Below are 22268 nucleotides of genomic sequence, written 5' to 3'. Positions count from 1 at the left end.
ACTAGTGTGGCAGCCACCCTTTCAATCAATGCAGCTACGATGGCTTGGGCTGACTTGATCTACACATTAATTGTGCGGGATGTATTTTTTACAGTGTGATTAATTTTGTTTACGCAAAGAGGGCGTAGCCAGTGGTCTCCGGTAGCGCGTGCAGTTGCTAACATACTTTTCTTTGCGGCGTCACTGCACCAACAAACAAAACCGTGCTGCAGTACACCTCAAGGAGGAAACTGTCACCTCTGCTTCGCCTTCGCATCGCCCGAAACTGTCACAGACAACACCCACAGTGTCAGCGCCCACCGAAGAGAGGAAAACCTGCAACCTGCTGTCAAGAGCCAGCTGCAGGCCAACGCACCTTAGCTAGCAAGCTGAGTTCAATACGTGAAAAACTTTGTTGGCAAGCTACCGTCATTATCTCTGTATATCAGCCGTGTCTTTAACCCTGTGTTTATGGTCAAAGTATCTCTTTAGACATATTCGTTGCTGCCAAAATAACTTGGTACATGAAAATCACAGGGGCGTTTATGTGTTTGTAAAAGTTAAGTAACACCTTGCTAGCTTGCCAGCCATGCTAGTTTTTCCTAACGTGACTCACTGGCTGGTAATGAATGTACTGTATCGCAGCGTCGGGTGTTGTCTGGCTTTGGCCCCTTCACTGACATGCTGCTGATGACTCGTTTATGACCAGGCAGAAAGACTTTGTGTTGTCTCCCGTCAAGCCTGGGACAGAGAAACTTGATTTTATTGACAAGACTACTTGGATTTCTACAGTACCATGGGGTCTCTGAAGGCTCTCCAGGAGTGGTGTCGGATACAATGTGAACATTACAACGATGTGGAAGTAAGGGACATGACAACGTCCTTTCGGGACGGGTTGGCGTTTTGTGCCATCATACATCGATACAGACCAGAATTAATGTGAGTAACCCGGAGTCTAACCACCCAACGTTAAGTAGTAGCTCGCACTATTAACCCATATGTAATTATACATGAGAAACGGCTTTTAGCAGTTCAAGTTAACGGCATATTGTTCAAGGTGTACACATCTTTTTGAGTGGTGACATGCTGAATACTATTGTGTTTCCCAATGGGGTTAAAGTACTTTAATACGCAGTATGTTATTCCATTTAGGATACAAATGAAAACAAACTCTGTAGCCGGATCGTGAACTCATCTGTGCTCCAATTTAATCCATGAATAGATTTTTTAAGGACCGGGATTATGTGAGACTAGTCTGTTTTTGTTGTTGTATACCTTTTTTGTAGGAAGCTGCCTTACTAAAAAACACTGCGCTAACATAACTGATTAAATGACTGTAGTGGTAAGATCCCCCCCTTTTTTTAAACCAACCATGCCCTTCATGTCACATTCGTATCAACGATGTATGTTTTATGATGTTTTTGTGTTGTATTTAAGCCAACAACATCCAAACCTTTTTTCTCTCTCCAACATGTTAAAGACGGAAGCCACTGTGCTGTTATTAACTCATGCTGACAAACCATGGCCTGTCTGTAACAACACACCCCTCCTCTCAGGGTTTTACACCTACACACACATTACAGAAGCTCCCACAAAACACAACAGCAGTATCATTGTGACTAAAAGATTTATTATAGAGATGAGGAAATCCAATTGTTACCGCAGATGCAACAAAAGGCAGAAGTATTTATTTGGTGAGAAACAGCCCTTCAATGCTTCCATTTTAAGAATATGATGGCCGTCATGTGTTTGTACAAAATGTGTGCGTGGATTTGGGCTGAAACTAAAACACATTTTCAATATTGATCAACCTGCCTTAATTTGCTATAAAAATGTAATTGTTTGGTAAAAAGTATGAAAATAGTAAGAAATGGCCATTTTCTTAAAGTCGAGTAGTTCACACCCAATGAAGTTCACTTTAAACAGACAATCTTTATATTTGAGAGGCTATAAAATAATGAATCTTCCATTTTTATGCATTAATAATCCCTTAAATGATTACCATAAAAGTATCGAACATGTTTTTAATTGATTTAGCTCGGCTCTTTATCTTTTGTTTCAAGGCATGAGCATTTATTGTTCTGAAAAGTTTCCATTAGTTGCAGTGTGACAGTAAATATAAACCCTCTACCCTTCATATGACTCCCACTGGACATGCATCTCTTTGAAGAAGCACCAGTCCTGTGTAGCATAGCGTGACTCTGTGGGGAGTGCACACTGTTGACAGCATCAGATACGGTTTTTGATTCCCTCTGAAAGAAGTCAACTATCCTGTTGTAGGAGGATTTTGTAAAAGCAGCCAGTAAATGCTGGGGAAAATGCTATGATGGAATGATTTTGGACAAAAAGTATCTTGCCCATGCTGCTACCCTCTCAGGTGGTCCAGGCCTTTTGTCAGTAAATTGGACTTTGTTTGGATGATAGCAAACATTCACTTGAGGACACAAAGTCAGTGAGGTGGAATTCATCTGCAGTAGAGCTGAAAGTAGGAGACAAATCCTAAAAACCCAGCTTTGGAGCGCTGCCTCTTCAATTTGTGTCCCAGCATGCCTCCCTCTCCAGCCCTCTGTAGCTGCAGCAGCCCAACTGAACTCGCGGTGATCCAGACAGACAGTCCGTCAGGCTAATCTGCAGCTGAGACCTCTGCCTGTCAAACTGCATTCAGCTCTAATGCTGGGCCTGGCTTTCGTAGAACTCTGCCAGCACTCTGCAGCCAATGTATTCTCATGAGAGTAGACCACACTGATGCAAAGGAGGCACGTTAGTTCAGTAAATGGCCTCATCTCAGTTTCAGCCCTGCACCGACTGTCACTCAGCTTTACTGGAAAGGGAGTAGACATGACAGTGAGGAATCATCTATGGTCCAGTAATCCAAAGTGCATGGGACCGTGAGGTCAGAATAGCATTTGAATTCAATTGTCTTCATATATGGAGCAGTTCAAACACTAAGTTAGTTTTACTTTCTCCTCCGTGTTGACATTTTATCTCCATAATGCATGTTTGGTCCCCCTTGCTCGGATACCAAAATGACTGATTATTTTGTATTAAGCTCCATTTCTGGTTATAATGCCATCACCTATCCAGCAGTGTGTTGCCACCTGACTCAACCAACTATGGTAGAGTTTCTTGTTCATCCAGTTTTTGATAGTGTGAATTTAAATAGCCTGTAATGTACACACACGCTCTGCTCCTGTGCATTCCTCCTTCCTAAAATAAACCTTGGAGCGAGACTCTGGATTATGTTCGCAAATCACACACTGCACTTCAGCGTGCACATCGGCTGCCACTGTCTGCTCTGCATGTGTCACGCAGTCCGTCAACGTTTTTCTAAAGCTTCTGGCTGCAGCTCCTTCTGGATACGTTGGTAGATGTGACATAGTGGACTTGTTGTGACACGGTCTTGATATTAGAGCTGCTGCTGTGACCATGGGAACCAGATTAGAGAGAACAGAGGTCACTTTGTGCGGCTCCAACACGGAGCTCATTCACAGGGTTTTTCCCTTCTTGAGACTCCCACATGGTCTCCACAAGCTGGCTCACCAGGGTCGAGGTGTTTTCTTTTCTTCCACCACACTGTTTCCTTACTGTTAACATACATTTACTTTCTTCCCAGAACACCTCAGACATGTTCCAGTTTTACTGCAGGATGTTTACGGGCTTTGGTTCCCTGGCCCCGAGGCATTTCAAAGCAGAGCCTTGTAATTATGGGCCCATCACTCCCGTTTGGTGCAGGAGCTCTTTCCTCAGTGCCAACACTTTTTTCACATTTTGCATCGTTTATGTGCGGTTTGGGACCAATTTTCAGCTTCGGTAGTTAGGAAGCGTACCTGTTCACCATTCCAGTACAACGTGCTGTCAAAGCAGTCATGTTTTTTTAATGGTTCATAACATAAATGGTTTAACAATCCATACTGTACCGTCCTTCATCAGCATGGCTCTGTCTTCTGGAAGAGTGAAAGGACATAGTATGATTTGCAAATAACTTTACACCGACTACCTGCATACTAGGGCTGTAGCGATACACTAATCTCACGATACGATACGATACACGATATTCAGCTCACAATACGATATATATGACGATATTCAGCCAACGATACGATTCGATACGATTCGATATAATTCGATACACTAACATCATTTTCTGAAAGATTTTAAAGGGACAGTGTGATTTTGGTGACATCTTTGGTGAGTGTTCCATTGACTTGGATTGAATTAATTCAACTGAAAACTGAAAGCATCAATTACACAATATATGGCTCTGACTAGACAGAGAGTCTACAGCTTGCAAATGCTGGACAAAATGAATCAAAAATATGTGGTGAGAAAATTTGTTTCATTTATTGAAACAGTGCAAACTGTAGCTTACAAGCCTTTGAAACATAAGTACATAAAGTGCAGTATCACAATGGACAATGGAGAATTAAAAGGTGCAGCAGGTGGCCGCAGCTTCTTGAGTTCCTCAGTTAGCATTACCTTGTCCGGGTGGTGACGTTGTAGGTGGGTTCGTAGGTTAGTGGTATTTCCAGAGTATTTCACGTTTGTGTGACACAGCTTGCAAACCGCAATAGTTTTATCTAAATTGTCACTTTCCTTCTTCTTTTTAAACCCGAAGTGCTCCCACACATCTGCTTTTAAGCGCGGAGGTGCTAGGTTAATGTCCGCCGCCATTCTCCTGAACCGCTTCGCACTCACCGCGAGAAGAAGACACACTAGATCTGTGTATCTAGAAATGCTCTACAGCGACACTAGCGGCTGGCTGACGTAATGGGCAGAGTGCCAGGCGGAACACGGGGGATTTGAATGGGACTTAATGTATCGATACTCGCGGCTGAAATATCGATACTTTCTCGGGAAACAAAATATCGATATATATCGCAGGATCGATTAAATTGCACAGCCCTACTGCATACCCAGCCTTATGTCAAATGTTATCTTTAAATTTCCTTCTCTTGTCATTGCAGAGACTTTGGCTCGCTGTCTAAGGAGAATGTGTACGACAACAACCGACTGGTGAGTCCATTAACTAAACTGGTCTAATGTTGCTTTTATTTTGCTTTGAAGGGAAGTTCAAGTCACTTATTTAGTTTTAGGCGTTGCATTTGCTTCTTTCAGCCGTTAAAATATTACTAAGCCTCACATTTGCATGCAGTCATGCTGGTTGGGTGTGACCTCAGTGTGTTTGACTCTCTATGTCTTACTTAATTCCCATGAGCAGAGAGGGAGTAGGCCACAGCCTTATATCTCCTAAAAAGACTGCTTGCCCCAACCCTGTGTGGGGACCATTTTAAAGAGGATTTGAAGTGCTGAATCTGCAGCTTAAAAGTTTTTTTTAAATCTCCCTTTTTGGGTTTTTCCACATTATCCTAAAGCCAGCAGAACATTGAGGGATAAAGTGGGAGGCTCCTCATTTCCAGTCTGAGCTAAGTGTTGGCAGCTCTCTGCTGCTGTTTACATCATTCTTATCCAGTAGCTTTCAGGGAAAGTGAGGCGGGAACAAATTCTGCGTGCAGCCTGTCATTATAAATTAATGAAGATATCCACGGTGTCCATAAGGCCCCAGCCTGAGTGAGGATTCATAAAATGTAACAAGCATTCTTATTCAGATTTGACTATTAAGGAAATCCTTTTTACTACTCTGTGTGTGTTTGATTCTTTCTGAGTATTACTTTCCTAAATGCTCCTTTCATACAGGAGGTACAGTACTTCAACAAGTGTTAAACCCTCTTCAAATATGGCCGCTCTCAGAGGTCAATACCATGTTGTCAGCCTTCAGCGACTGTCGTTGCACACATAACTGCTAACTGTAACTCTCACAGTTTGAGATGCTTTATGAAGTTACTGTAAGTGTTGGTTTCACTTCCCTCCACTCACTTATATTATGTCAGTTGACATTCCCAAGAACTGATGATGATGAATCAGCAGCATTTTTCAAAGTTCAGGTCATACTTAGTTTATGCATTTGGCACCCATATTTTTCAGTTGGATGTGCAACGCAGCAAGCGTTTTCTTCTTATTATTATTGAATCCTCACCACATTTAAAACAAAGTCTCATCTCCAATAGAAACACCTGTAGGGTCAACCTGCATTAGGTTGACGTCTGAGGAGGTTCATGAAGGCAGGTCAGGTGACCCAGACATTCGGTGCTTCTCTGACTCACAGATGCATCCTGCTTTGGAGCAAAATGTTTCAGTCCATAGTCATACACTAAGAATGTTTGGAACTAAAGCTAATCTGGACTGTTGATGGAGATTTCTGCTCAAAGTATGTTCATACAACATGTACCTTTTGGCTTTTCCAACAAGGATAGTCGTGTTGGTACTTGGCAGGTAGATGTGGAACAAGTCTTTGAAGTGAATCTGTGTCAGTATTGAGCATTTATATCCAGGAATTGCAGAAAACCAGGGAATTGTACTCTGCAGGTTAACGATTTTGACTAATTTAGGTTGAGTTGCCCTTTGCTTGTGCAGCCTTTGTTGGCTGGATTATTTCAGTGTGCCTGCCAACAGATTTAACCCTGTTGTTGTGTAACTTCCCCCCCGTCTCATTTCTTCAGTGGAATTTTTCATTAGACTGATGGTTATCCTCAAAGGACAAAACATGGCGTTATCAGCAAATAGCTGATGTTTTGGCAGCAGAGTTTGTTATTCAGGGCATCAGGTATGTCAGGGTTGGTTGGTCATGGTGAACATCTTCTTTTAGTTAAATTATTTATTTCTCTGCTTCGACAGTTTCTTTTTTCCCAGAGTATCTAAACTTTTAAATGGAGACACATAGCTAAATAAATACCTAGATTTGAGTATTGTGGTAAAGTAGATTGAGCCGTAACGTGTCTTTCCGGGTTATGATTAACAGACTTCATTTGTCAGAGTTTCCCTTGCAGCTGCCATGTCAAAACAGTAAGAGAAATCTGACTAAACCACATTTAGGTTGAAAGATTAATAAGTAATAGGTGAGTCTGTTGAGTTTTGCTTAGTCTGTAATGAACACAGAACAAGTTTGGTCACATGGCTTAATGGCTTAATCCATGTTGATGGATGGTTACACCCCTAATTGGTAAAAAACAAAACAGTAATTACTATTATTATAGTTATTATTTATTGTATGCATGCATGTCAAAGCACTGGTGAGTCTTCCTCAGCTTTGTACTAAACCCCCCTGTCTCTGTCTTCGCCTCACTGTAGGCGTTTGAAGTGGCGGAGACTCAGCTGGGCATCCCGGCCCTGTTGGACCCAGAGGACATGGTGTCCATGAAAGTGCCTGACCGGCTCAGCATCATCACTTACGTCTCCCAGTACTACAACTTCTTCAACAACAAGTCTCAAGGTGGCTACGGTCAATTCAGTTGCACTCACTTCATTCTATGTGAACATAACATGGACATAGGCGGCGCGTGAGGCTCAGGTTTCGGAAGGCTAACTTTTTTACAGTGACATAAATATTTGGGAAGGCTTAGCCTTCACTAGCCTACAGTACCCGCCACCCATGAACATGCACATTATGTTAAAATCAATTGGGGGAATAACGGATAACTTCCTTTTTCCGCAGCAAACCCCCCTTCCATGAAAAGGCTCAGTTCTGTGGGTCTTAATGAACCTGCCCAGAAAAGGCCCCCCACCCCTTTGGAAGACAAAGTGGTCGAGTCTGAGGTAAGACTCGGAGCCAGGAGGAACAGAAATGACCTTGAGCATGTGTTGATAATGATTAGTTTTTATACCTAATACCTTTTTTTTAAACGATATCACTGAACTACATTATTCCTGCATGACAGCCTGCTGCAGCTGCATGGTGACGAGCTGTGTTCTTTAAGTAATACATTGTTTGAGGTGTCCTTCAGAGGCCTGGATAATCACACGCTTTCTCCGGTAGTATATTGGATCTGAAGCCTTCAGTTTACTATATGTAATTCTGCATGGTTTATTCAGGGGTATTAAGTCATCAGATCTGTACGATACAAACCCCATCTTGCCGCTGCATTGCAATAATGCACCACATAAGTATTTGATAATCACCGCTTCCTCTTGTGGGCTTTGTGTTGCACAGCAGGGGGGGGGAAGCACCAGAGGTAGCGTCAGTCTGTAAAGATAGCTTCTGTATCCTGTCTCTCTTTTCTTTCGCATGCCTTCTTTCCTCCCATTGCTACACTCCCATGTGCTGGCAACCTCCCTCTCCACTTCCACCCACCCCTCCCCCTTCAGATGGAAATCCATTCCACTCCCTCCTCTTCCTGCTCTTCTTCTTCCTCCTCACATCTGAGCCCCCCTCCACTCTCTCCTGAGCCTAGGCAGTAGGTCGGGGGTGGGGGTGGGCTAGGAGGTGAAAGTTAGGTCAGTCTTTTTTTAAACCCAATATTAACTCTAGTGCTATCCTAACACTGTGTGCCAAGTTTTGGAATGTGCTGCTGCTAATCCCCCCCCCCCCTTTTTTGTTTTTAAACTAAAATACTGATTTAAAAAAAACAACTCTAAATGCCTAAAAGTAATATATCAATCATAGCCAAACAATGTGACAGTTTGAGCCACTAACCTAAGCAGTTTGGACTTTTTTTACTAATCCTTTCTTTAATAATGACATTGCGTTAAATTTGAGTTAAATCCTGTCTAAGCTCAACAAGGAATGAGAACTGAAGCTCACGAATCAATAAGCAGTAGGTGGCAAGTAGACGTAGCTAGCTCAACAAAATGAACAATCCACATCCTTAAATCCTGACTCAGTGTTTGATCTCCCCCTTCCCCATTGCTTTCCATCTCCCCCACCACCTTTCCCTGACGTCCCCCTTCCCCTGCGTCCCGGGTCGATCACGCTAGCAGAGCCAGTCTGCTGAGACTGGTGCAGAAACGATCGCAGTGGTGAAGCACAATACGCTCAGCAGCACCTGTGCCGCCTGCCAGAAACACGTCCACCTGGTGCAGAGATTCCTGATGGACGGAAAGCTCTACCATCGCAACTGCTTCAGGTAAACACTGCAGCTGTCTTAACGAGATGATCCTCACCTGCAGTAACTAGTCCTGAGTAAATGCTACAATAAGAGCAACTGTGGTGTCTATTTCCAGAGAAGCCAGACACACAAACAGGCATTATTTTAATAGCGCAGTCCGACAATAGGTGACCTTTTTCCATTATTGTCATGAGTAACCCGACATCTGTTTCACCAGCTGAATGATTTTAATGTCAACCAGAAGAAGTAGGAACCATTCATGCTTCCTTTGCTGTGAATCTAAATAACAGCAATTTCTATTGGCTCTGGAAATGGCAGACCGGTCCAATCAATTGATGATAAAAAGGGGCAGCCGTACCCGGTTTAAAACCCTGGATTTGACAGAAGTTAAAAACAGAAATACTTGATAACTGTCCGTATTTTGACAGATGTGCTTATGTTTGTGTCAGCCCTTGTCTTTTGTAGCTGTATCTCTACATTCTTTACACCCCCTTGTTGATTTCCCTGTCTCAGGTGTACAGAGTGTCACAGCACTCTGCTTCCTGGATCCTACAAACTAGGAAGCAACTCTGGGGCCTTGGTTTGTACACATCACCTCGCAAAGCAAGCCTTAGCCAACCAGAATGGCCGGCCGGATCTGAGTAAGACACCCCCATTGGCCGCTGCGTCTGTCAGAATTGGTCGCAGCCCGGTTCCTCACACCTCGCCCTCTGAGAGGACCCATGCTAAGACTCCTTCTCCTGAGAGACAGACAAATGAGACTGACACGCCAGCTGAGGACCCCGCTGTCACAACAAAGACTGATGACTCCGTGGAAGCAGCAAAAGAGACGGACGCCAGTGCAGAGACAGAGGTGACAGCACGCTCATCTTCTCCTCCCAACCCCTTCGATGAGAGCGACGAAGAGGAGGAAGAAGTGGAGAAAGAGGAAGATGGTAAAACACCAGCCAAAGTAACGACCAACGGGGTTCTCCCTTCTGCACCGCTCAGTCTTCACGAAGAGGCCAGTCGGCCAGTGCCGGCCCCCCGCCGCGCCGCTGAGCCCACCCCCCCTCCTCGCCCTGCCCCGCGGGTCCGCCTCCCCCGCATGGCAGACAGCCCTGCAGCCGGTGCGTACTCACTGCTCAATATAAATGAAGACATGTGGAAATATGACCTGTTGATGTTCTTTCTCACGTTTTCCTAATATTCCAGGGGAACACCAGAAGCCTCTGATCCCACCCAAACCTCGAGAAAGATCACGCTCTCCTGGAAGGTAGCTGAACTTCTTTTTCTAACCATGGCCAACAATTCATCAACCTTTAAGGAATACGTCACCCTCAAAAGCAATCATGCAGATATCAATTCACTCAAGCCCTGTGGTGTGGCCGTATTAAACAACAGTTATCGTATATCAAATCATCATTAACATAGTAGTATGCTAACTACCAAAAATACACAAATTATTCCAAAAACCTCACTATTTAAAGCAATTATACGTAAACACCCACACGTCTTTTTCCGAGGCTGGTGTGTATTAAATATTGTTTTACTTAAAATGCATGTGTGTGGGAAGCAGTGAGCATATGACTGGATAAATAAGACTTGACTAATATGTTTGTTAAAGGATGTTTCAGTTTTCATTCATTAACAATATGTTGCATTTTTGCACTCTTCACCCTAGAGGCCTGCCGGAAAAGAAGTCTAAAGCAACACCGAATGAATGATTGATATACAATTGTCCTTTTGTGGGTGACCGTTCTAATTTCCCTCTGGTCACAGCATGTTTGCCCCCACCCCCCGTTCCTCTGTGTGGTTGTATTTCGTTGTCTCCCCCCCTGTGTGACCCCTCCCTCCCTATCTGTGTGTCTCACTGTCCAGCCTGTCCAGTGGCACCCCTAAACCCAAAGACCCACCTTGGCTCGCCCTGGTCCAATCAGACAGCAAGAAGAAGAAAGCCCCTCCCCGTCCCCCTGTCGGACTGGCAACCCCTCCCAACACAGGCTCTCTGTCCTCTCTCAAAGTGGAGGGCTCCAGACCCAGCACCCCCCCTGCGCCTGCCAACCCATTCGAGGATGACGACGACGATGAAAACGTGGAGGTGGAGGAAGAAGAGGGCGGCGAAAGTGCGATTCCCCCCACAGTTGCGGCGAGTCACCCGTGGTACCGCATCACCCAGGCAGCAGACACCCCGGGACCAGACCCTCCCCCCAGTGGAGGGAGCTCATCCCGCTCAGCCAGCCCCGGGAGCTCCAAGAACAAGAAACGGCCGGCCCCTCGGGTCCCGAAGCCCCCAACAGGTCAACAAGGTCAGTGTTGGAGATATAAATTGCCTTATATTATTTAATAACTTATTTACTTGTTGTTTTTGTTTATAATGAATATAATATTAATATTATTAAAGTGAGTGAAATGTGTTCCTATGCTTTTATTGAAGGCCTGTTAGGGCACCTGGTGTATTTGTGTATATTGGAGACAGGTGGGGGTGGGAGCAGAGCACCAGAAGGCACATAGTTTTTTACCAGTTGCTGATTAAAGCTAGCAGAAGAGCCATAGGAAAGGCTCAAGGGAAGGAAGGATGCCTCAGCAGCAGTTTACTTTTAAGTTAATTTCCTTTTCTTTTTGGCCGCTACAGTCAGTTTGATCAATGTTTCGTTTTAAGAACATCAACGTTTCTATCATTCCTAGCTGTTTATACAAGAATGAAGCATCCAGACTTAAGACGTTTAGCACGTTTAATATAATATCACCCCACCACCAAGTTGTTTTTGAATAGCAGCATTTGGTCATTTTAGTGAAAAGCAGCCCATTTCTTCCAGTGTGTCAGTTAGTGGGTGTTGAAAATGAAAATTGGATGACTATAGGATTAAAGATGAAGGAAGAGTTTTAGCCTTTTTTCACTTCTCAATAAACGTCTACCCAAGGTACCATAGACAAGCATTCTCACACATACAAACAGCACAGATCACACTGACACATTAAATCCAGGATATACTGAAGCCCCTTCAGAGGACGCACGCATGAACACCAGGCCATGGTTCTTCCATAAAGCAATAACCCTGTGATGATTCAGCCTCTTATTTTATGCATGAGGCTCAGGGGAGAGCCACGAATGTTTTTATTGTCTTCCCAGCAGTAAATAATCCTACACTAATATGATATCCATAACCTGGTGTAAGTCCTGTGAATGTAACATGCTTGAATAATATTTGAATGGCTGTTTTTTAGGGATGGGGAGTCCAGGATACACAACTCTTAAACGAAGACCAGAGGTTTTATATAGATTAGTATTGTAGCTACATTTTCAAACACACTCTCAGTGATTTTGAAGTCAAACGTCCTCAAATCAAACAATACTTTGTACTCCAGCACGGTTGAACTGGAGCTGTAGTGTTAGTGCAAAAACTAAGAGATGTTCTAAAAAGATGCTCATTGTTTGTGTGTGTCCCCCACCCCCCTCCCCCTCCATAATCTGCCTTTACTTTGATTCCTGCTTCATTTCTGCTCTTTTTTACTGAACCTTCTTCCCACTGCAGTCCTCCCTCACTCTCAGCCCTCCTCTTGCTCCCCCTCCCCAGCCCTCAGCACAGAGAGTCTGTCCTCCAGCTCGGACCACAGCTCCTCCCACCCCCCGCTGGGTGGCAGTGCCAGCAGCGACCAGGAACACGCCTTCACCAAAAGTGTCTCGGAGCCTTCCATCTGTTCCCCATGCGACTCTGCAGCCTCCCCTTCCTCCTCCTCCTCCACCGAGCGCCTGCCTCACCCTTTCCTCAGCCCCCACCCTTCTCCATCGTTTGCCAGCTCCGCTCCAGCCACCCCCCAGAGCAGCCGCAGCTCTGGGACCAAAGGGAGCGCAGCCCCTCCTCCGCGTCCCCCGACGACCCTCAGTCCATTGGCCTCAGCAGCCACCCAATCACACAATAAGGTACCAGACTCCCCCCCCCCCCCCCCCCAGCAGAAGAACTAACACAGCACCTGCACATCATGTTTCAGCCTCTCCTATTTTCTGATGCAGCGGATCTGTAAGGAGAACCCGTTCAACAGGAAAGCTTCTCCCTCTCCTGCCAAAGCCAAATCCAAACCACCAAAAGGCCCCCGACCCGCCAGACCCCCGGCCCCGGGACACGGCTTCCCTCTGATCAAACGCAAGGTACAAAGTAAATCATTTACTACAAGGATGACATACTGTACTATGACTTGTTCATTTTTTATGAAACATTTGAAAAACGGTGTAGTTACTTCAACAATATGAAAATTGTGTCGAATAGACCTTCAGACGGCAGAGACAGCTTTTTTTAAACGGAGCTCTGAATAAATAGGGGATGGATGTCCGGTCGTTCTGCCGGGGGACCAGTGGCAGGCAGCAGGCTGACACTGAAACTGAGATTTCTGAATTACATTGTTTCTTTTACTCTCCTTTTTCCTGTAGAGGAAGTAAAGAAACTGTAACTCAGGATTTATAGTTTGAGGTGCAATATATGACTTTAAGTCATGAAGAAACTAATATTTCCCGCTTCGCTCGAAGCCATTATTTTTGCCAGAAAGTGGGCGGGGCCAGAATTTTGGCGGGAAGTGACATTAGCGCCCCCCATGCTATATTTTTCTAGAAAAACCCCTGCTTTACAATGACTTTAATACAGTTAAAACATTAATCCAGACTTACAGCAGGGTCCATAGCAACATTACAAATAAATTCAAATCAAACAGAAGATAAAACTACAACAATTATTGATTTAAATGAAAAAATACCTAACTATGTTGCCAGTGATTTCTGAGCCTGAATCTCTCTCGGGCTTTATCATCTTCTCTTACTCATCTAAGCCACAAGTAAAACTTTTACATCTTTAAAGTGCCTCACATGAGGGATCACTAGAGAACATAACCAATAGACTGACGCTCTGCCTTCTGGGAACCTGAACCAACCATCTCATACATCACCGCTATGATCCTCCTCATGCGTCTGTTCCTGTAGCTGCACCATAGACCAGCTGTATGCATAGATGTGCAGAAAGCTGTTAATAAAGAGCATTTTACAACAGTGACAGAACACATTCACCTTGATAAGCATCATATCTTCCTGTTCAATACATGTCCTCATTCATATCCGCAGTGGGAAAATGGAGGAAGTGAAGCGAATAAAAAACAAACTCTTAACCTCCTTACTGACATTAAACTACATTGTTCTAGGACTATTATGACAATCTTACGACAAACACTATGATTTGTTATGGAAAATACACTGACATTTTTCGACTTGTGCATGGGAATAGAATGCAATACTTGGAATGGATGAGGAGGTTTTTTTGTCCAATCGTGTCTCCAGGTGCAGTCAGACCAGTACATCCCGGTGGAGGACATCCACGGGGAGATGGGCCAGCTGGAGAAGCAGCTGGACGAGCTGGAGCAGAGGGGGGTGGAGCTGGAGAAGAAGCTGAGGGACACCCCAAACGGTAACACATCACACTACGTTTAAAAGATGTTTACACAAGTAATACTTCCACTCTTTGTATATTATAGAGTCGGTCTAGCTGCTATAAAGATACACAGTGAAAGTATCAAAAATACGTGTATGAAAAATAAGCATACGTCATCTAAAATGAAATGCTTTTGAACCTAAAGCGCTCACAAAAGCATGATTAGGAATTACAAAATGTGGGGTTGGGATGGCGACATGCTAGATGTTACCTGAAAAGAACAAAGCATGACACCATAAAATGACTGATGCATCGATGTGTTCCTCGGCTGTGTTTCCAGATGAGGATGAGGAGCACCTGCTGGTGGACTGGTTCACTCTCATCCATGAGAAACATCTTCTAGTACGACGAGAGGCTGAGCTGGTCTACACGTGAGTATGAACCGCAGCAGATGTTGCCTTCGTCAGGTATTTCTCCTTCACATCTGGGAGCAGGGTCATTATTGTGCAGGGAAAACCTGTAAGTAGCAGCAGAATTATTCAGTGCATCAAAGGGAAAGATTTCAAATATGAGTAGTTATTCAGAGAGTAAAGGCTAACTAAAGAAATAAAATAGAAATACTTAACTTAAACCAGAAAGCAACATCTTACGCAAGGAAATAATGTCCTATGTCCTTCCATCCGTTTATTGTACGGTTCCAGTAATTCACACACATAATACAAGAGTATGCTCAAACTGGTGCACCAATCCCACTACCTGTGTCTAATATATAGTACTGACCGGTTGCCCAATACCTCCTTCAAAATAAAAGCATAAAGATTATAACAAAAACAGCAAAGAAATACATGTTTAATTATTAGATAACATAAACTAATATATACCTCCAACAGAGAGGATTTTCTCAACTGAATCCTTTGTTTCTTTATCATTTAGATCCAGCTTTTCTTTTTTACGTGAAGACTTAAAGAGGCCCTGTTGTGCTTTTTGGGACTGTCCTTAACCTTCAGTGCATCATATGGGTTTTTGTGCATGTAAAGCGCCTGCAGAGGCTAAACTCCAGTGGGAGTTTCTCAGGCAGAGAATACAGATATGACCCTGAAAATGAGCATAATAGAGACTCTTGAATGTCAGGCAGTGTTAAAGTATGGTGTTAAATACAGGTTAGCGTTGTGTAACACACTGTGTCCGTGATGCTCCCTGCAGAGCGAAGCAGCAGAACCTGGAGGAGAGGCAGGCTGACGTGGAGTATGAGCTGAGGTGTCTTCTCAACAAACCAGGTGTGTTTTTCCTCCCCATGTCAAGAACTCATGACTCTGTGTCATGCTCGGCTCGAGTTAGAAAATTAGAAACCCAAACGTAACGTGTAGATCTGCACACATTGTATCAAAGTAGAATCACTAGCTTCTTTTTTCATCTTGGAGAAGTTTTGCACACACATTCACTCAAACTCTTACAGTATATAGATGTATATATTTATTCTATTAACATGAATTGACCTCCTTCTGTTTAACTTGCTTCCACTGCTCAGGCACCCTGTTCCCATTGCATATTAATACAATTAAAATGAAATCCTTCGGTATCATCCCTTGCCTCCTCAGAGAAAGACTGGACGGAGGAGGACAAGAGTCGGGATCAGGAGCTCATGTCTGAGCTGGTGACCATCATCGAACAGCGGAACCAAATCGTCAACAACATGGACCAGGACAGGCAGAGGTAATCCCGCTGTTCCTGTGAACCTCTGCAGGTCTGATCAGTGATGCAAACAGCAATCTAACACGTGTCATTCACAGGGATGAAGAGGAGGATAAACTGATGGAGGCCATGCTGAAGAAAAAAGGTATGAGGAGGAGTGAGCTCCATTTGTTGTGGATTACAGATTTTTTTAAAAGTTCTATTTATTTACTTGGTTTGTCGATACATGTAGGCTACTTTGTGCAAAAGTCAAACCAGACAAAAAGATGCCTTATGGTTTGTTTTTTTGTGTGAAGGAATAAAATATTGAAGTAAAAATAACTAAAATGATCAATCTAATAAAAGAAAATGTTTTAATAATGATTATATAAAGTGGATAATAATAACAACAACAATAGTAATAATAGAAACACTAACTAGAGATTCTTTAGAAACGTGTCATTCTCTCATTATTTATTTTTTACTGATTTTATGAACAGTACGAATTGTAGCACAATTTCCTGTCTTGTGTTCACCCTCACCAGACTTCCATAAGGACCCGGAGGTTGAGACGCCGCAGAAGAAAAAAGGGGGAAAGTTCAAACCCATAAAGGTGCTAAAGAGGCTGAGCCATAAAGGGGAACCAAGTAAGAGCCCCCGCAAGGAGAAATCCCCGTAGACGCATCGCATTCTCCTCCAAGAGGATGTGAGGCTTTTTTCAACAAGACTAAGGCAAGTTTTAAAAAAGGATGTGAGAAAGAAAGATATGAGGAGGCCGCCTTTGACTCCCAGAACCCACTCCACGCTCACTCCAAAAGTCTCTTCAGTGACCTTTCTGTCCGTTGCCTTTGTGCGTTTTTAGACGGTGACAACTGCTTTATGAGCGGACACGTTTGTAAGCCTTCGACCCGCAGGTTCTAAAAGACTGCACTGATTGGTTGTACATTGCCTCACTCTCTTCCGCCTGTCTGACCCTTCGGGCTTTTATCAAGGCTCCACAGTTGATCCCTGATTTCTATGAGTTTGTATTGGTTTTCATCTGTTCCCTGACACATTTATCCCCCTCCGCTCCTGAAATCCAAAGATCAGAAGCTGGATATCTGAGGTTTTATGTCCGGTTTGAGCCTGTGGTACGAGTGTTTTTTAAATCTAGCAACGTCTACTCATGAAATGCTCAATCAACTAAGCTCTTCTAGCTGCTATGTTATGAGTGTCTCTGGTTTCCTTGTTTTTTATTTCTCCTGTGATAGTTTCACGATGATGTCACTTGTGTAAATGCATATCAAAGTCATGGATGTGAACGTAGAGATACAGTATTAATAGGTGGGTGTGTGGAAAAGAGCGACACTCAGATGGATTTAGAGGAGTATGAAGTTGAGCACTGTAGATAACATTTAACTGCAGATGTCAGGAAGTGTATCAGTATGAAAGGTCACTCATGCAATAATGAACATTAGGAAAGGCAGATAAACAGTATGTTAGCAACTGTAGCAAAGCACCAGCTTATAACAGACTAACTATTGGGGAAGAAACCTGAATATGCAATCATTAATTTATATTTTACGATGCCTTTCCGTGCGTTTCCATGTTTTGCCTTAAAAGTTGGTAGGAAAAAAAGTGTTAATATTGTTTGTATGTGCCATTTATTTAATTGCAGCGTCATTTGTTGGATGTAAATGTCAGTGTGTTTACTCATTCTGTTCCTGTTAGTCTGTTTGTTGTCCCTTGTAGTCTGCGTTGTGTCTCTGCTCTGTGCATGTCCTCCTGTCCAGCTGTAACCAAGGGCTTCTGTAGCGCCACATGTCTGTCCTAAAACAGCAGCAGGATTATTACAAAACAAATACTGACACTGGAAGGCAGAGGAATAAAAATAACGTACTGTAAGTCGTTCATGTTTCTTGTAACTTTAATGTGTGATAAAGATAATAAGCCTGTGTAACTGTTCAGTCAGTGGCAGTGAGTCTTCTCTTCTGTCTCCATCTTTTCTGTGACCTGCTCTGAAGGTGTCTCAAATGTCAGACAGCGAGCTTTCTCCAGAACCTGCAGCTCTCGGATCCTCTGTTATAGAGTCGGGACACAGCACAGGAGGAAGGACCATATCAGTTTCAGAGAGAATGAATAATACTGTTCTTTCTGTCTGATCTGTGAAACTAAATGTCTGAATATAAAAACTAAAATGAAACTAAAATCTAAACCCAGACATTATGAGAGCTTATTTTACCTGGGATATTTCAGAGTTGATGATGTTGGTGTACTGCCTCTCCTGACCCAGTGAGCCCATCTCTGTCAGGAACTGTCTCCTCTCCTGTATCTCATCCAGAACTACAAAAGAGACAAGTTATTATTGGATGCCGCAAGTTATTATTGGGTGCCTTCAAACGGTGCTGGATATTTTTAATCGGGAGTAACAGAAGCAGAATTTATATTTAGGCTGAAAAATGTTTGAAGCATGATAGCACCATCTTAACTCAAAGGTGGTGTTTCTGTCCAGGGTTTTTGTTCGTAGAATTTAATATTATTCCACAGTTGGTTCTTTTTATAAACTAATGAAATGTTAATATAGAGTCACAGTACCAATATGTGGCTGATACAGCAATGCAGCACTGAGCAGTTGGTGAGAATGGTTATAGAAAGCTTTATGTTCACTGCACAAAATCATGAGTGTCATTTTCTCATTTTCATACTGTGTCGTTTTTAGATTTTTTCCATGTATGATACAATGTCTAATTTTCTTCTGAATAGATGTCAAATAATGTGACGTGTAAATTTGTCCACATAGGTCTGTCGTCTTTTCTGATATTTTCGACATATTATGCTGCGACTTTTTCCAACATAATCCACTGTATCGTTTTTGTTAAAATAATTACAGATCTACACTTAAATATTTTAAAATGCTAAAATACTTTGTATCTAAATACAGATTATACCACATTGTTTCTTTCTGATAACTTCATATATGATACTTTGACTTTTTCGACATACTCCACTGATTTGTTTTTACTTGTGTTAACGACATAATCAGAATCACAATACCTTTATTCGTCCAACAGAGGGGACATTTTCATTTGTACAGCAGAAAGACCCACAGTTTAAAATTACACACGCCGACACCCCGCACCACCTAATCTGTAGCCCGCATTAGTAGCATGCCGCAGCTTCGTTTGAGTTGTCGTAGTTAGTCTAGCCATTAACTTTGCTTTTTTTTTTTTTTCACCTGTTGGGATTGGGGGTGGGGGGGTGGTCCCTTGTATCCTCACCTGGTTTGACTGTGAACATTGTTACCCTCTTAATATCCTTACTTGTGAAGAGTACTGTACACTGTATTGAAATTTCTACAAATAAATCATACAAAAAAAAGAAATAACACCTAAGATACAAAAATATACAAAAATACAAATTTACAAAATACTAAAAAATAGACCTCAGAAACCGTTCTATACTGTGTGGAAAATATCAGAAAAAAGGACATAGTATAGTATGTCATTGACCTAAGTTAAAAATATACAGTGGAGTATGTTGAAGAATTCAAGTAAGTGTGTTGAAATTATCAGAAAAACAACATAGTCCTAGTGTAAATGTAAATAGGATATAAAGTTGAAGTTATCACCATAAACATCTTAACATTTATGGAAAATATCAAGAACAATTAGGCATAGTAATGTACGTCACTTACGTATGGGAATATGACTGTCATTTTTTTCCTCATATATTACTTCAAAAAATATTCTGAAAGGAATCATAGTATATTATTTAACATAAAGTGATATTATATTCTCTACAGCGTACAGACTATAGCCTCACCTATCTGATACCGGTCTCTCTGCTCAGCAACCTCTTGGTTCCGACAGGCAGCAAAATTTTTTGAAGCTGTGGGCTCTTCCTCTCCTGTTGCCAAAATATTCTGAAGCCTCCTCTTCTCTTTCTCCAAGTCTCCTAGGGTGGAAAAACAAGAGACAAGACTGAATGATTCTCAGGATGCAGAAAACAGAACAAAAACAGGTCACCATCGTGTTGTGAGGATAATATGTGATAAAAAGGCATTCAGGAAGAATAATGACATCAATTTCAGGCACATACTTGAAGGTCCGGGACAGAACTTTTCTCTGACGTAGCTGTTCCCCAAGCGACAGGACTCAGCGCTGCGTCTCTGAGGCTTCCCCGGCACACGCTTCTGGACACATTTACTGGTTTTCTGCTGAACGGGGGAAGACGATGATTTGGGGTCAGAGTTCAGGGGTAAAGCTGCTCCATCTGTGGAGGGAAATGTCAAATAAATAAATGATGGCTTTTTGTGGCAGGTCAAAATGTTGTAATGCTTAACGTTTCAAGAAAAAGAAATTGATAATGATCTGGACTTTTACCTGTATCAATCATGATCACATCATCATAAAACATTGTAACAATATAGAAAAGGTGCGTACTTCATGCCTCATTATAATACAGTACTATCACACAAATAATCACCAAATAGCACCCCCCCCCCCCAACCTCTCATTCAAAGGTGTTACACTTACTCTTGAGGCATTCGTTGATCTGTTTTCTCTGGAGGTGGTTGAGCCTTGATTCCTGCATCATCACTGAGCACCAGGGAGAAAAAAGATTCACGTTTGAAAGCAATCAGAGCCAGACCGTTGATGAACGGAGAGGCTGAAAACGCCATATAAAAGATATATCATGGAAACATTGTCTCTTTTCATCAAAGTCCCCAAAAAAATCTGATTTGGACCAAGTGGGCTGATAACATACACCAAACAAAAATATAAATGCCACACTTTTGTTTCCCATTTTTTATGAGCTGAAATCAAATATCCAAGACTTTTTCTATGTAAACAAAAGGCCTATTTCTCTCAAATATGGTTCACAAATTTGTGTTGGTGAGCACTTCTCCTTTGCTGAGATAACCCGTCGACTTCACAGGTGTGGCATGTCAAGATGCTGATTAGACAGCATAATTATTGCACAGGTGTGCCTTAAGCTGGTCACAGTAAAAGGTCACTGAAATGTGAAGTTTTATCTTGAAAAGAGACATTTATTACAGTAGGAACGGTCGGCATTCCAATTGCACGCTCCCTCAAAACTTGCAACATCCGTGGCATTGTGCTGCGGGAGAAAACTGCACATTTTAGTGACCTTTTACTGTGACCGAGGCACACATAAGCAATTGTCATGCTGTCTAATCAGCATCTTGACATGCAACACCTGTGAGGTGGATGGATTATCTCGCAAGGTGAAGTGCTCACTAACACAGATTTAGACAAATATGTGAACACTATTTGAAAAGAAAAAAAGGCTTAGATCTTTGATTCCAGCTCATAAAAAATGGGAGCAAAAACAAAAGTGTTGCATTTATATTTTCGATCAGCTTATATCCTATACAGTCATGTAATCGCATCCAACAGTATATCGTTTCATTCTAACCTCTTGAAAATGTGTTAATAAATAAAGCCCCCCACGCTTATACACTCACACACACGTCACCTCCTGTATGTGTGTTTTACTACTCTAGACTATCAACATGTGCATCATCTCACATCTCAGCATGTCCTGGGTCTGCTGGCTGTACTGGCTGGCTCTCGGGTTGTTCCACAGTCCTCCTCTGCCATCCCTACTCTGTGAGGAGGCCTCCATCTGTAACCTAAGACACACACATAAATACAGCATACATCAGCAATCCCTGGGGCTTCATTTAGCATTGTGTCTGTTGTATTGAAAGCTGCATGTCAGATTTAATTTGGCAACATGAACAATTCACTAAACAGGGAGACAGGCTGTGGGGATGGTGCATCAACTTCTTGACAAAATAAATAAATGGTAAATCATTTCAGATGCATATAGCATACTGTGTTATGAAGCAGCTAAGCTTTAAAAGGGATTCGGGAATCATTTCTGGATCACAGCTGTAAGGCCAACATATAGATAAAGCGTGCTGGATGCATTATTTTGTCAAAAAGACTTCCAAAATTGACAGAAATCATCAATTTAATGCTTTGATTTGTCTGAAACAGCCCAATGCAGCTTAGCTAAATTGTGTTTACATTAACAAGGGTTGGTGCACCTGCTACTAGGATGCTAACTTTGACAGTTATATGCTAACAGGGGGAGATAAATAATTTGACTCTATGTCAACACAAAATAGACAAAATAACTCACTTTTTAAATACGTTTTCTCCTGTAGCAAGTCCAAAAGTCGGTTGTTGTCCGGGTTAGAGACGGCAGTGTATGTTTGTTGCCATAACAACTAACAACAGCGTCCAGCTCTTCGGCTGGAGGTGCATAATATTCGCGT

At 42.6% G+C, this 22268-nt stretch overlaps 2 protein-coding genes across 4 annotated transcripts; one reads left to right on the top strand and one right to left on the bottom strand.

The window, feature by feature from the left end:
• micall1a (MICAL-like 1a) lies at positions 1-17928 on the top strand. 2 transcript variants are annotated; one of them, XM_063883963.1, is made up of 16 exons: positions 1-918; positions 4944-4992; positions 7165-7306; positions 7529-7629; positions 8788-8936; positions 9432-10027; positions 10113-10173; positions 10779-11206; positions 12476-12822; positions 12913-13047; positions 14221-14347; positions 14652-14742; positions 15515-15588; positions 15910-16024; positions 16102-16148; positions 16528-17928. In XM_063883963.1, exons 1-16 carry the CDS (start codon positions 776-778, stop codon positions 16659-16661), a joined length of 2739 nt encoding a protein of 912 aa, XP_063740033.1. In that variant the 5' UTR covers positions 1-775; the 3' UTR covers positions 16662-17928. The 2 variants fall into 2 exon arrangements, with proteins under 2 accessions (XP_063740033.1, XP_063740032.1); XM_063883962.1 differs by having other exon boundaries at positions 12434-12822.
• Positions 17868-22268, bottom strand: c5h22orf23 (chromosome 5 C22orf23 homolog). Of its 2 annotated transcripts, XM_063883964.1 has the most exons (7): positions 22133-22268; positions 21514-21617; positions 20497-20559; positions 20060-20233; positions 19784-19915; positions 18204-18304; positions 17873-18040 (listed from the first exon to the last, which is right to left on the bottom strand). In XM_063883964.1, exons 2-7 carry the CDS (start codon positions 21608-21610, stop codon positions 17930-17932), a joined length of 678 nt encoding a protein of 225 aa, XP_063740034.1. In that variant the 5' UTR covers positions 21611-21617; positions 22133-22268; the 3' UTR covers positions 17873-17929. The 2 variants fall into 2 exon arrangements, with proteins under 2 accessions (XP_063740035.1, XP_063740034.1); XM_063883965.1 differs by lacking the exons at positions 21514-21617; positions 22133-22268 and adding an exon at positions 20755-20804 and having other exon boundaries at positions 17868-18040.

The sequence above is a fragment of the Eleginops maclovinus genome, chromosome 5 (genome assembly GCF_036324505.1).
Source record: "Eleginops maclovinus isolate JMC-PN-2008 ecotype Puerto Natales chromosome 5, JC_Emac_rtc_rv5, whole genome shotgun sequence".
NCBI classification, from domain to species: Eukaryota; Metazoa; Chordata; class Actinopteri; order Perciformes; family Eleginopidae; genus Eleginops; species Eleginops maclovinus.
Note: the sequence above shows the minus strand (reverse complement) of the source record. Positions and strands in the feature narration are given on the sequence as shown.